Raw genomic sequence first — 16069 nt, 5'->3', positions numbered from 1 at the left:
TATTTTTACTTTCTTTTATTCAATTTACGAATTAATTTGCTTTTTCTATAAAAGTGAATTCACCGATAAATTCAAGCAAAGTAAAGATAAAAAAAATACAAGTTCATTGATATTAAAGATGAGAAAATATAAAATACTATAATTTTTTTTTACAAACCCAAAATAGACATAATTAAATAAAAATAAAAAAATTATTTTCAATAAAGTTTTTTGACGTTTATATATAAAATAAGAACTGATAAAATATGGTTATTAATTCAAGACGAGAGAAAATGGGTTAATCATCCATTGTTCTTTCTAATTGTTTTCTTTCTTATATTATCTATCAGGATCTTAGCTGTGAAGACTCATATACAATAATTCTTAAAGGTCTAAAGTACTAGAGGACCATTGAACTGTAATTCCTTAACAAAATTTGCTTTAACCTCAAGAATTAATATTAATGCAATTATACATTAAAATTGTATCTTTTATATAATAAAATAACAAGATAATATAACCTTTATTTTTACTTTTAACTAATCATTAATGATAATCGCATTATTTATTTTAGTTTGTCCTTCAAATGTTGAAATCATATTTTATACATATGATATTTAAATGAATATTTGCAACACTTTCAAATTACATGTTATAGAATCTCTTTAGGAACTCAAACTCCAAATTTCATCGCAATTCATATAACCCAAACATCATTCAAAGTTATTCAAATTAAAAAACAAAGTGAAGAAAAACAAGACACAAAACACATGCATTCCATCAATTGTTATGAATTAATAAGAAGTGGTGGATATCTTTATAAGAAAATGATAAAAAATGATAAGAAGAAGAGATGTTTCTTATTCTCTTAGTATTGTCACATCACTTCAAGTAATATATGAGGAGTTTTTTCCTCCAAATTACAATCTAATTAGGTAGGGATACTAATCATGAGATTACAATATTGCATACAATAATGGCATATAATTTGATAATTATTATTTCTTTAATACTTCCCAAGTTGGTAGGTGAAGATCATGAACTAGTAGTGTCAAAAACCGTTCCTTGCCCGGTGCCTTTGTAAAAATATCTGCGAGCTGATACTGTGTCGGTACATATGATTATCCCAACTTGTAATTTTTCTCACACAATGTGACAGTCGATCTCAATGTGTTTTGTGCGTTCATGAAATACTGGGTTTGCTGCTATATGTAATGCCGCTTGATTGTCAAAAAAAAAAGTTGGCAAGTTACATGGCACCTTTAAATCCTGCAACAGATATCGCAACTAAACTATCTCCAAACAAGTATTGGTCATCGCGCATTATTCTGCTTCCGCTGATGATCTTGATATCTGTTGCCTGTTTTTTTTTTTACTTCTCTATATATTGATTTAAGGTCCGAAAGGCTGTCAGAGCACCAATTGGTGCTCTGATACCATATAAGAAAATGATAAAAAATGGTATGTGAAAGAAGTAACCCAATTTTATAAATCCAAACCCCAAACCTTTAAACCCTACCCCAACCGTATACGTAGGGATATTATTAAATTAATTGCATATAATTGGGTACAATATCGTACAATAATGGTATATAATTTGATAATTATTATTTCCTTAATAGTCTATTTACATCTATATAAAATATATATTTTATAATTATAATTTCATTAACTTGTACTACATGCTAGCTTAGTAAATTAAACATGCAAATTGGTATGGGACCAATAGCTTCTTCAACTATTAATTGACCGGGACGCAAGAACCTTGCCTCGTCAAACCTGGATCGGCTTCTGCGCCGTCTTAGCCTCCGTCCTTCACCGTGATTCACCTCAAGAACCTGCAAAAGACAGAACGGCGCCGCTGCGGCCGATCACGCTCCGACGCCCAAGTCAGCGACTGAACCACCAAATACTAAGAGAAAACTCAAGAACTCTAAGGAACCGTGCAAAATTCTCTCTCCGCGTACTCAAGTTCTCGCAAGCGTAAGAAGTAATCTAAACGTGTGTGTACCTCAGTTCGTTAGAAACATCTGGACACGTGGCTCGTATCCAGCTGTACGCATGTCACCATCTGGAGCATCCTTGACTTGGGCGCCACTTTTGGCTCCAAGGCAGTTTTGTGTATAGATACTTACTATCAAAAAAATGAAATTAAATGTATGTAATTGGGCCTTGATTCGGTCGCTTAAAACATTTTCAAACCACTTAATTCAGGCCCAATAGACAACAGAGCTCAGTTCAAATAAAAGTAGACTTAATGGTCTTAAAAGACGTCGACCTTGACAATAAGAAGCAACGGACAACAAATATAAACAGTACCTATAAAATAAAGAAAATATATTAATAATTTATTATGTGATTAATAACTCCTAAAGCAGAATAGGAGAATCTACATATAGTTTTTGACAGCACATCCTCAATGGTGTACCAAACAGAAGCCTATGGGACAGTTGTTAAACAGAGTCCCTGAACTTGAAGGTCAAACAAGGGGAGAGTGGTGGTGAGATTATTTTATTAGCCATGATAGACTTGGTTAACTAACAAGTACAGAGTCATGGCTTGGATTGGTTTGGGAGTAAGCCAGAAATGCATGATGGCTATATAATATCTCTACATAAAACAAAAAGAGAAAAAGATTGCTGCATAATGAAGCTAGAATGGAATAAAATATTATAGCAGAATTTGTTAATGGACGTGTTACACAGAAGAACCAGTGTTTCCAGGGATACGCTATTTGAAACCATGTGTACCTTGAATAACATAATTCAACATTTCCTAAAACTCTATTTAAGTATCAGAGCTAAAGGTTAAGTTGAGAAAGCCTAATTTAATTTACAGCACATACTTACATTAAATAATGTTTATCATCGTAGATAAAAAAAAATTGATTATTTTTTAAGACAGATAAAGGCTAATTCAACAATAGGGGACAAAGAAACCAGTAATGGCAGAGAAATATAGCAAATCCTTACAAAGATGATATTTAGGAAGTTTGCTGAATCGGTGTCAGTTTGTAGTGTACATTATGGTGGGTAAAAACAAGAACGAAAGGGAAAAAAAATTGTAAAAGTAAATATCTGAGTATATTATTGAACTGATTTTTTATAAAAATTAAATTGATATTTATTTTTTTTACAGTGAACAGTTACAGATACATTCTTTACAAGAATATCGTGATTATACCGTGTCTCCCAACCCCCTTTTCTTTTTCTCACTTGCAGAATTGTAATAAAAAGAATTCTACAAGTATTCAATTATAAACCCCCTATAAAAATTGAAAAAGAAAACCCAAGATGTGTTATGTACTGGGAGACATGTACTCAATGGAAAACTTGAGTAGCATAGTATTCGCTTTCATTAAAGGCAGGTCTCAGACTTTCCTGACACATAAACTCCAAGGGAAAAGAGACTAGGTGACCCTTTACTGATGCTAATCTCTCCAAGGGTTCGGTGTTCTTGATTCCTCCATCATGATAGGATTCCAATTTTTCTGGGGCTATTCCTAAATCAATGGTCGTGTGACCAATTTTTTCTTTCCAAAAAAGCACACTTTGTCTGAAGGCATGCCTGCAAAAACAATAGGATTAAAATAAATGTTAGGGACAGACAAAGGAGAAGTTCCATCCAAAGATGTACAATGGGCAAAATTATTACAAACATACCTGGTGTGTATCAGATCATTAGGTACGCAAGAAAAGACATCCTGGTAAATTGTAGTATTTGTCTGCAAAACGTATCCAGGGATAATTATCAGTTTTCTTATTGAGCTTATTTCTTATTAGGCTATATTCAGAATCATCACAAGATCTACATGAGGTACTCAAATCACCTAGAAAACAAGTGTGTTTTTTTTTTTTTGTCTGTTGTGTTCGAAATGGTTACGAGGCTAACCATGTAAAACCGAAAATATACAATCATAAATATCTTTACAGCTAAATAGTAATGCAACCTAAATAACTTCCCTAAGGGGTTTGAGTTCCGACAACAATGTCATACTCCCAAAGCAAGCATTGCACTCTAAAAGGACTCTGGGAGAGTCAAAGGGTAAGTGCAAAATTTTCATGCCATGAAGTTCAAGCACATACTATAGACCTGTGTCTTTTTTGGCAGATCACAGGAGTCATATCCAGTCTTGTCCTTTATCCCCCACACGGAGATTAGAGTTAAACTGGCTTTAAGAACTAACCATGTTAGATATTTTGGCAAAACCTTTTTTCAGAACTGACCATGTTAACTAACAGGAAGAACAATGATATAATTAAAAAAGCAGAGGCCACCTTATGCAAAAAAATACTTTTAGAAGAATAAAATTATGCATGAAAATGTCCACATAACAGTAATAAGTTTATAAGAAAATAAAAAGCCGTGAAATTAGCATCGAATATTAGCATTCTATTTTTCTTACTACCTTTGCTGTTGCCATCCAAATATCCTTGTAAGTAGATTCAACAACTGGGTCCATTATTTGATTGTCCTGAGGAAAAGATATTAAAATAATCGTTACAAATCAGGCACATGAAACAACTACTTACTAAGAATGTAAAATTAACAACCTCTCCTGTAGGGAGACCCAAGTGCTCAGACCATAATGACAATCGAAGGGTCGAGGAAAACTTTCCAGCTTTCCAAGGCTTTCCATCCATATAAGAACCAATCAACTCCCTGTCTTCTATAACTACAGCAATCTGAAATCCATATGAGACGATTAAAGGAACAGAAAGGGGTTCAGTAATTAAGCATTAACATATAAATTAGCCAAAAATAAGAATATGAAAACAGTACATGGTTAGCAGACAAATTTATTTATTCAATACACGATTTTAAAGGTGACTAAAAGGGCGTTTGCAATAAAACAGACCTGCAGTTGATATTATTCTTTCATTAGTTACATATTTTACTTTAAGGAGTTTCCTCAATTTCTTAACACCGTTAAACTATAAAAATAAAGAGCAACATTGGACTGAAGTCGTGTATTTTTGTGACAACGTGGGTGGTTTTATTTATATTGACAAAAAGAAATCAATAAAATAAATAGAGGAAATTTTATATCTTCTAATAAAGATATGATCCTACAATAATACAAGTATGATCTTGATATTTCTGATTATAAAGATATGATCACGATATCTATAATTATAAAGATATGATTCTCATTTCTGTAATTATAACAAACACATTTATGTCAAACTAATGATATGAAGAAGGAAATTCAAAGTTTATCTAGGCCTAGAATTAGATTTGCAGTCTACAACCATATTTTCCAATAAAATGTATACACAAGACAAGCTAACTAAATATTAGTTGCATTAAGAATCAAACGATACATTAATGTATCATGATAATGCACTTAGTGTTCGTGGGAATTAGTAATTAGGCAGTTCCAGTCAATTAATCCGAGTCAAGGAAATAATCTCCACTAAGTCTACCAAGAGTCTACAGATATGAATGCTATGTATAATTTATGTACACATGCACATTCTCTTGAATAATAAAGTATTCTCATTCTCAATTCTCTCTTAAACATTTATTTCTATACTTCTCTTCCCCTCCAAATTCAACAATTACAACTAACTTGCTTCTATAATGAAATTTAGCATGGATGTAAATTATTTCAATAAGGGTGCATGAAATGAGAGACAGAACTTAGTACAAGTTAATTTAAACCCCTAGTCAAACATGTGCAGCATATAAAGTGAAAGGGCATGAAACAGTACCTCAGAATCTCTGGAGCCAAGTAAGCTCCTGTCATTAATATTAGCAGACCCAATCAAAGTTATACAATCATCAATAATCATGATTTTACTGTGAACATACACCTACAAAAAAGTGTAAACCATTAAGCTGACTGTAACTAACTCTGTATATACCCATAGATGTATAAGAATACCTGGCTGGTTGCCACAGAGCCCCCGTTAAGTCTACCATAAGACCTTAGGCCATAAAAGGAGATGTAGTCGTGTATCTTAGGACCAAGAAGTTCATAAAGATTATGCAAGATAGAGTTCTGCCCCCTGCAAATGGTTCGATACTGCCAATGCATTATGGCTCTTACAGATGCTGCACCACTATCATCAAGACCCCCCTAGATAACTGAAAAGTCAGTCTAACATTTATGAAAAAGCAATATTTACAGTGTTTAAATAAAAACAAAAATAAAATTAATAGGAACCTGGAAGCCAGGCAGCAGTGGTATGACAATTATAACCCTGAAAGTTTTTTTGTCATTGTAAGCTCGCATAATTCGTCGATACAAAGCTTCTAACACACGATTCCGTATCATCTCATCCCCGGAAAGACCTGAGATAAAAAACTGATTCTGGAATATGTTCCCAAGGATGAAATACAACAGTCAGAGAAAGGTCCAGAACAGATTAAGGATGTAATAAAATATTACAAGTACTACCCCTTTAAATTTGAAAAAAAGGAGAGGAGCAGAATATATAATATTGCTTCAACAGAGCTATTTCAATAATCCATAAAACCTATCACACTACATATTTATTAGAATATATTAGAATAAAAGGAAATTATTTTCTTTCATTCTAATATATGCTAATATAAAACGAGGAAGTTTATTTGATACCTCAATGTAGATGAAGTATTCAGCTTTCTCAATAAGAGAACAATACGCACTGTGGATGCTCTCTTCGGTCTGACTTGTTCCAGCAGACCATTGACTCACGCTCCTAATAACCTACCAATAAAAAGGTTTATTGAGAGAAAATCCAACAATTGTTGAAAAATTAAGAGGATAAAAGTGAGAAGACGAGCAAAAGGAATAAAACAGTGTTTAATACATGCCTATGAAATTTAATAATTCCAGCCAGATATTTTACTCTTTGTTGTGAAAAGTGGATCAAAAAGCCCAGAGTTAAAAATATCTGTCTCTTCTCAATAAATAATAGGTAGCAACAACAACATTCATTGCATTTTAACCATTTGATGAGATAGCATGTCAAAGGTATATGTCAGACAAAATTGTACAAGTCTATATATCACAGTTATATTAAGAAGGTCATGAGAACAACGCACTTGGCAACGACAGGAAGCAAGAGGACCAACTTGTCCTGATTCCTCAGGAAAACCTTCCTGGTCACCTCGTTCTTGCGTCTCCCACCATTCTGGATCTGTATTTTGCAAATCAGAATGAGCCACTCTATCTAGAGGCATTTTCTCACGATCATGCTCAGAATCTAGATCATCTACAAAGCCCTTCATTGGTGTATCTGAACCAAGTGCTACAACTTTGGCCTTGCGGAATGAAAAGGGAAGACCACTGCTGATCTTTCTTGGCTTGTCCAGGTAATGTGAAGAGGAGACTACGCCATTCAACTTTTGGTCTTCTTCATGAGCATCCAACCCATCGGACTCCTGGGGCAAAAGTAGAGGAATATCTTGGTCTTGGGAAGATGAGGAAAAAGAATCTTCTCTTTTAATTACTCTTGGATTGTCTATGTTCCCACTTTCAATCTGTATCTCTCGGCTTCTTCCCAAGTAATGTGGAATAACCATATGATGCTGAGGCATAAGTAAGGGTATAGCTTCCTCATATGGAGCTTTGCTCCTCTGATGTGAACAAAAAGAAATATTATTCCCTATTGGGAATATAGGAATAGGACTGGAATGCTTAAAGGCATGGAATTGTAAAATATGACTAACCTTTGCATAATTCCATCGCTGAACAAAGTGCCTAGCATTGTCACGACACGGTGGTCCCCAAAGGGCACAATGAACATCATGCCAAGGCATACGAGGAAATTTTTCACGGTCTAATTCATCTTTCATTGTATCTTCCCATGAATTTGGTTCAGATTCTCTGTCAAAATTGAAAATAAAATATGACTTGCATTCAACAGGAGACAGCTAGTCTATGATCAATTAAAAATGAACGACATATCGTAACACATTCCAAGTGCAACATCAATCATATCTAGTACCTCAAAATAACATAAAGAAAGAAGAACATACAAAAAATGAGGGGAACAAAGCCTGACCCACTAATCCCTAACCCTATAAAACAGTAAAACAAATCTATCCCTAAAAAGCTCAAGACAAATAAAGCTAGGAACATTATCCCACCAAGTATAACCCTGAGATCTAGTGCCAAACTGAAATCTTAAGAATTTGTATTTTTCAGAATTACTTTCTAAAACCATTTCTATATAAAAAATGATTGGAAAGAAACAATTTAGTTCAAAAATGCCTTTTTTTCCCAGTTTCTGTGTTTGCTCTTTAGCAGTGCCGGGTTGAAGAGGAGAGGAGAAATTAGGGGCCAAAAGCCCTCTCTCCCATTTGTGTCTCCCTTCCAATATAGGAAGAATATGTAGAGAAGGGGAAATGATTGATATAGGTTTTGAACTTTCTTGACTATATTGACATATGATTTTATTTTCCCTCCACACCCCATGTAACACAAAAAAGGGACCCTCCCCTCTCCTCCTTTGGACCAAACTGTGCATAATATAAGCATCATTTTCTTACTACTCTATAACAGATCTTGAGATACTACTGCTGCATATAAACACTTCCATTATTTATCTAAATATTTTTCAAATAATTAAAGTGTTTTCCGTAGAATAAAAGAAGCTTCTTACAATTCCACAACATGCTAAACAAAATCTTACAATGCGCCTTTGTGGTTATACACTCCATTCACAAAACTTACCTTGGGTTATAATAGTCTTTTCCCGGCCAGATTAGAGGAGGGAAATCTCCCACTTTATGCTCAGATGTGTCATAACGACCAAAGCATAAATCCAGTCCTCCGATAAAGCAAATATGGTTATCAATAATGACAAGTTTTTCATGGTGTGACCTGTATGTAATAATCACAAACAAATAAGAAACCAAAAAAGTGCAGTATAATTGATGTTTTCTTGGAAAAAAAATATAAGTTCGTTATAAGACCATATAGACTAAACACCAAGTTTTCGGTAATTCCATACCACAGGTAAACACCAGTAGAAAAGTGGTCAGGATAGCGTAATACCCTCACATTCTCATGAATGCTAAGAAGCTTTTTCTTGCTATAAACACTGTTGATTTTCAAAGCAAGAGCCACCTCTTTGTAGAGAAGAATGTAAATCTGCATTAAAAATAATTCATGTAAATCTCAACACTTCCATGGAAATAAAGGAATTGGGACATGCATCGCCCAGGTGGCATACAACATAGATGAGTACCTTCGTAACTACTTGATCATAGTATAGACTGTACTGATCAGCTATTAAGTTATAAAATCAATTGATCCACTTCTCTCTATCAAAAACATCTATAAAAAACTATGCAGTATGTACCTTCAGCCAGTACCATTCATAGAACAACAAACAATAAAGCAAATTTTGAACCTACTTGTTCTACCAAGAGAGGGGAGATCAATAACAAAAAAAAATTGAGTCATTTTCAGAAATATCCTAGTACTATGCAAGGCAATTCAAAGATAACAAACAATCATCCCTCCCTCCCTAATTACATAAAATGCATGGATTTTGGCTCGCATACAAGACAAAGCAGAAGCATGGACACTGTGTCACAGAAAATTATTTGACAGGTTTTAATACATTGCTTAAATGGTTTTTGACTGCTTTCTTAAAGTCCATGATTCATGCACTATGTAATGACAAAATTTAGAAATAAGACAAAAAAATGTTGAAACAAGATGCCCATACAGAAACTTTGGAGAGGAAAAATAGACCATAGATTTAACTTTGTTCTACCTACAGTGAAATAGGCCAAAGTCGAAAGATGAACACAATATTATTCACTTTTATCAGTGAAGATTACAAGGAGCAGTTAATCAAATTCAAACCCTTATGCCACACAAGCATATTTACGGGTCCATATCCGTTTGCTTCAGCCAAACCAAGGGTTCAAGACAGGTCAAATATGGGCAAGGCCCCAAATTGGACACAGACACTTTGCAGTGAAAAACAAATTCAGGAACAGCAACAGAGAACAAGTAGTCCTCCAATGAAAGATAAAACATTCTTACATGGAAAACAAATGCAGATAAGATGACTGAAAGCCATCATACTAAATTCCTTGGAGTGATTGTATTGTACTTATCTCTTACAAGTTTAACAACCCAGAAAAAATAAACAAAAAAAAAAAGTCTCCTAAAAAGGCAAAGCATTGTGCAAGAGTCCATATAAATTGTTACCTGAACTCCTTGCTTAGCTTTTCCTTCCAACAAACTATCAAGCCTTGATGAAGCATGAGTGTGAAAAGGTCGCCGTAGATACAGTTCTGGGCACAGCCACCACCCACAGATAAATATCTGCATGAATCTCTCAATAATTGAGCAAAATCTTGAAAACAACCATTAATCTCTCTCTCCCTCTCAGTCCCTACCTTTCTACCTATCTATAGGTGTGTATGTTCATATGTCACAAAAGTGGGCTTGAATTTTAAGGCACTAGAAAAACAAACCTCTGATTTTGCAGCTTCAATTGAAGAAGCAATGGCCTCAAATGCTGCTCGCCCATCAATAAACCACTGGGCTTGACTTCCATCTTCAATTAAGCCTCTTGGAGGAGCAAATGAACCATAACGGTGAGGATGACACCAGCCTTCAGGAGGTCTGAGTCCGGCATCATTAATTGCAGCAACCCAATCTTTAACTTTACTTCTACTTTTCACTCTAATTCTGATACTGCGGATTCCACAAGCCACCTATAATATTTAGTTTGGTGTTAGAAGTTTGAAAAGGTATATTCCTTTGTATAGTATCACCATACATCTGATAACAACCACTCGTCAGCTAATTGCTAGTAATTACATAAGAATAAACCTCAATTTGGTCCATAAAAGAATTTTGGAACATCAATTTGGTTCTCATAAGAAAGCTTTCAAATTCTCAAAGTTACTAGCTTACTGGGATTCAACATCGGTGACCAACCATCATCATTAGAGAATCAACTTGATGTTCTGAAACTATTTGAAAGACCAAATTGGGGATTTACTAAATATATGATATAAAATAAACAGAAAGAGCTATGAATTGAATTAGATCTAATCTAAGCACAACAAGACTTTGAAGCAACTAAGGATACAAAAGAGCACCAGTCTCACCTTGAATGAATGACGTAATGGATTCCGTTCTTTCACTTCACTTGCCAGTGATAAACGACCATCCCCATTACCATCCGATGCAGGCAGTACATCAAAAACAATTATGTCCAGAGGCTGTGTATCAAAAGGATCTGCCAGCAATGCCAAAAATCCAGGTTTCAGTACAGCCCATACCTGTACATACAAATACAGGGAAGTAATAATGTAAAAATTAACCAAATATAACAAAAGTTACCAAAAAAATATTTAAATAAGAAGAGAAGTAAAGCATATCCAAAAGCAGGATTCTTTACCTTTTGCCAGTTGTCATTACAGCAACTGAAACAGTCAGACAAACAGCACTTTCTGGAATCCTCATCCTTCTGGATTTTGGGCAGGTGTTTCACCATCACATATTCTTCCTTTAGCTTAGGGCCATATTCAGGTGAAAAAGATAACTTTGATACCTCCAAAAACCTGCAAACCTAGAGCATAAAACTTCTTATAGTAAAAACAGCATTTAGTGATCATAAAAACCACAGTTTCAACAACAAATCAAATGGGGAAGATAAAAAATCCAATAAAACAGCTAAAAATTAACTTAAATAGGCATCGACTTCAACTGAAAATAAAATGTTTTACTAGTTCCAAGGTCCATATCACATAACATTTACTAAATATGGTTGCCAAAAAACATGGCAATAACTTGTTTAAATTTAAGCCTCACAGAACCAATAGGCAGTCAAGAGCACAAGCTCTCCCACCATAGTGGGGTCTAGGAATTTAACCCTTAGAGTGGAGAGGCTATTTCCAGACTAGAACCAGAAGAACCATGTCAGCCTTACTATAAATAGATTCATGATGTCAGCCTTCCCTGCCAAATCTAGTAATCAGATGCCAGGATTTCACAATCAAAGGTGCAGTGTGTTGACAAACTTGGATGATTAATATTTATCAATAAAACTAATATCCCATAGTAAGTTTTGGTGCAACAGTAAAGTTACTAGCGTGTGATCTAATTTACTCATGGAAGCCCTTCAGTTAATGAGGGGGTATGGATGTGTACATCTGAGTATCTGACCCTTGCCACCCCCACAATAGTAGGATAATCATGCATCTGGTTGCGTTTCAATGATACTACTATTCAAAATTCAGTCATTCCATTGCCACAGCGATGAAACATGTCAAGTTCTAGGTTTAGTTAACAAATAACCCTACCCATAACATCAAACTGTAATAAATGTCTGACACAAAATGACAATGAATAACGACTGTGTTCCATAACATGACAAACATAAATTTTCAAAAGCTCATGCACAAAGCATACCTCGGGAGAATTCACAATACTGATATTTCCCAAAAAGTGATTCAGATACCCTTGCATTGCTCTCTTTGCCCTCTCTGCAATAGACTGTTGTCTTCCCAAGGCTGGTCGAATAATTGGTAGTGCAGCACTAGATGGAACATCTCTGCATAAGAAACCAACGAATAGAATATTATGATCACAGAGCAACATGTTGCAATTATAGAGTGCTCCACAGAAGTTGCACGATGGAGATCACCTGTCCTTAGCACTTTCATGAGTTTCATCAGTATGCAAGGGGATTGTTTCGTCATCACCGTCATCGTCATCTTGCTCCATAGCATTGTGTTCTCCAATTCCTAGATTTTGAAGCCATTCTTTAACCTTTAATATAATGTTTAACATTACATCAAAATCCAAACTTAGCTAGACACAAATGATATCGACAAATAATACAATAAAGTACTGTAGCCATTTTGTGTACATCACTGAAGAAATATAAATAACACTGCTCACACCTGTTCCTGCTTCTCATGGATTTCCTCAATGAAGGCACGTTTCTTTAAGGCGAAATGCAAAATAAATACTTGATGAGCTTTCTTCATTAGCTCCCACTTGAACTGAAATGCAAATGAGATATATAAGTATCCTCCAGTAGGAAGGAAGACTGAAAGAAATAAATATTCAACAATCAATGTTTCTCTTCCGTCCAAAAAATCTCCGGCAACCGCCACATACACCAGGCCAACATTTTAAACTAACATACCCCAGTGCCAGAAGGTTCTGCGCTATGCAAAGTTCTATACGATAGTCATTGCACGCAGTCTTACCCTTGCATATACAAGGAGACTATTTCCGGATACGAATCCATGACCAACTGGTCACCAAAGCGCAACTTTACTGCCAAGTCTATGGCTCCCCCTCAAACAAGGCCAATACAGGTATAAAACTATTGCTCACACCACCATTGTTTATTTTTTTTTTGTCTTTCTTATACACACTTCAAGTGCAAACAACTCCAAAGCTGGTGAACACCAAAAGTAAATGCTCAAAAGCTTAAAGTGTTATTCGGAGAAAGTAAAATTAATAGGAAAAGTCCAAAGCTAACTAAGTTGCAGTGTTATGAAAATAGAAACAAGCTGCAGAACCATTGCATCACGAATTTCTGGTTCAAATTAAACCCTACGACAAACTTGCCAAATGCATACGCACGTACATATATACGCAGACGTACAAACACGGCGTATGAAGAAGCAATCGGATTCAAATAAAGGATCCAATTCGCGTGGATTTCGCTCGCTTTAGCTTCACACAATTGACTGCAGTGCTTGCGATCAGAGATTTTCTTTTTATTAAGAATTGAATTCCACAAAATCACGAACACAGAGTGAGTATGAGAGAAGATGGCACGTTACCTGTCTGTACTGAACCTGAATGGTGTAAGAGAGTTGCATGGGGCTGATATCGCTGGCGTCGGGGCGAGACACGGAGACGATGGAGGCTCTCGGCAATTCCTCGAAAATCCGATTGGCCTCGGCGCCGCTGTGCCGGAACGACGGAACCGATGACATCTCCTCGGCAGCCGCAGCCGGCGGAGACGGCGGTGGCGACGATTTCATCTGCACATAGCGAGGGCCGCCACTGGACATCAACTGTTCCGTGGCCATTGGAATTGAATCGACGTGGCCGGCGATAGGGAATGATTCAGGAATCGAAGGCTACACGTTAGAAGGAAGAGGTGGTGCAACGACGTCGTTGGTGGTTTCGGATCCAAATACAAATTCAGAGAGAGAGAGAGAGAAAGAGAGAGATAGAGAGAGAAGAACGCTATTTTTCTTAAGAAGAGGAAAACTCGGAATAAGAGTTGAACTGTGAACAACGCCAAAGGAGTGCGCACAAGTTTGATTTCTTCTTCACTTGCCTTCTAGTCCTTGCCTTTTTCCTTTCCAAGAAAAATCATTTGTATAATTATTTAAATGCTAAAATAATTCATCTAATAAAACTATTATTCTTTTTCAACTATGTGATTAAAATTATTAAATTCTATAATATTATGTTAAAACCCATTCCACTCTTTTGACGTTTTCAATATTTTTTTATTTATTTTGTTTTTATAACTTTTGCCTTTTTAAAAATTAAACATAACTTGATAGATAATTCTAAAAGATAGTTCTAAAGCTTAATAAAAGAATGTGAAAACAAAATTTAAAAGAGATTATTCTCCATGTTCAAAATAAAAGAAACATAATTATATTATTTTGAAAAAAATATATATCAAAATATTATTAAGTTATTAAGGTAAACATATTATATAAAAAATCATCATGTTCTAACCTTAATTTTGAAAGATAACATCATTAAAGTCAATCACTGCTCTTTTGAAGGTTGTTATTTTGTTATTAGAAAATGCATTAGTGAATTGAAAGAATAAAGAATATATAAACTGTTTGACTACTTGAATTAGACGTACCAAAATAAATTCGAGGTATTATCTGCTTTAAAGGTTGTTATTTTGTTATTAGAAAATGCATTAGTGAATTGAAAGAGTAAAGAATATATACATTCGACTACTTGAATTGGACGTAACAAAATAAATTCGAAGTATTATCTGTTTTGAAAGTTGTTATTTTGTTATTAGAAAATGCATTAGTGAATTGAAAGAGGAAAGAATATATAGACTGTTCGACTACTTGAATTTGACGAAATAAATTAAAATTGTAAAAGTTAGTTGTTTTTTTATTAGTGTAATTTAAATTTAGATTGTGAGTATTGTTATTATTATTGTTATTAATTTGATGTTGTTTAGGTGCAATCTAGAAGGTAGTATTTGAAAAGATTTTGAGAGTGGTTAGTTGAATTTAGGGTTGAAGCATTTGAATGGTAGGTGTTGATGATGGGTCAAAAGACGGCTAAAATGGATTTGTTTGGGAAATGAAGGTTGCAAATTCTATGGTGGCGCATTAATTTGATTCATTTGGTGAATAAATGGTGGAGCATTTGACCAAAACACCATTACTTTTCTTCAATTTACAAAATGTTGGCAAATCATGTTCCATTTATCACCAACACAAAAACAATTACTGCATAAAAAGTTGGAAGTGTAAGATAAGATAAGATAAGATTTTTATATTTTATATTATTAGGGTCGAATTCTTTTTTTTTAGTTTTAGTTTTATATAAAAAAACACTAATATTTATAATATGCAAAATACTCTAATATTTTGTAATGTATACCAACTAACATAATATTTTATTTTATCGCATCTAAACAAATTAAATAGGAGTGATGAAACAATAAAAGATATAGCAATTTTAACCATAAAAAAATAGTAGATCCTGTTAGTTTCTTGGTTAAAAACAAAACTGAAAATATAAACAGATAATCATATTAGTTAAAAATTAAAGCTGAAATTATCAAAATTTTATCATATCACAAAAATATAATTATTTTAGTCTCGTACCCTTTAAAATTCAAATTACTTAAATTTTGTTACACCACTTTTTATTAGGTTTTCCCTTGAACATAACTAATTACACAAATATACAATTACTGGTGTATATATAAGACTAACGTTGGATTAAAGGTCCAACAACATTTAGAGTTGGTAATATAATTAAAAAAATCATGAAGTAGTTTAAGGATTAAGTTGTCAAATTAATTATTTATTAGGTGCAGAAATCATTTTTAAAATATTAACTAGATATGTGTTTGATTGTAATTTCGTCTTTTTTATGTTC

At 34.2% G+C, this 16069-nt stretch overlaps 1 protein-coding gene across 2 annotated transcripts; it reads right to left on the bottom strand.

Moving 5' to 3' along the window:
• Positions 1-3040: 3040 nt before the first annotated feature.
• LOC137820744 (phospholipase D zeta 1) lies at positions 3041-14274 on the bottom strand. 2 transcript variants are annotated; one of them, XM_068624978.1, is made up of 20 exons: positions 13747-14274; positions 12850-12951; positions 12591-12715; positions 12356-12497; positions 11343-11513; positions 11050-11223; positions 10408-10650; positions 10139-10255; positions 8925-9064; positions 8645-8794; positions 7639-7795; positions 7012-7545; positions 6563-6673; positions 6149-6295; positions 5867-6061; positions 5694-5795; positions 4533-4664; positions 4388-4453; positions 3642-3703; positions 3041-3546 (listed from the first exon to the last, which is right to left on the bottom strand). In XM_068624978.1, exons 1-20 carry the CDS (start codon positions 13996-13998, stop codon positions 3300-3302), a joined length of 3369 nt encoding a protein of 1122 aa, XP_068481079.1. In that variant the 5' UTR covers positions 13999-14274; the 3' UTR covers positions 3041-3299. The 2 variants fall into 2 exon arrangements, with proteins under 2 accessions (XP_068481079.1, XP_068481081.1); XM_068624980.1 differs by having other exon boundaries at positions 12591-12690; positions 13747-14246.
• Between the last annotated feature and the right edge of the window lie 1795 nt (positions 14275-16069).

This window comes from Phaseolus vulgaris, chromosome 9 (genome assembly GCF_000499845.2).
Source record: "Phaseolus vulgaris cultivar G19833 chromosome 9, P. vulgaris v2.0, whole genome shotgun sequence".
Lineage (NCBI taxonomy): Eukaryota > Viridiplantae > Streptophyta > Magnoliopsida > Fabales > Fabaceae > Phaseolus > Phaseolus vulgaris.
This window is presented reverse-complemented; position numbering and strand designations above follow the sequence as displayed.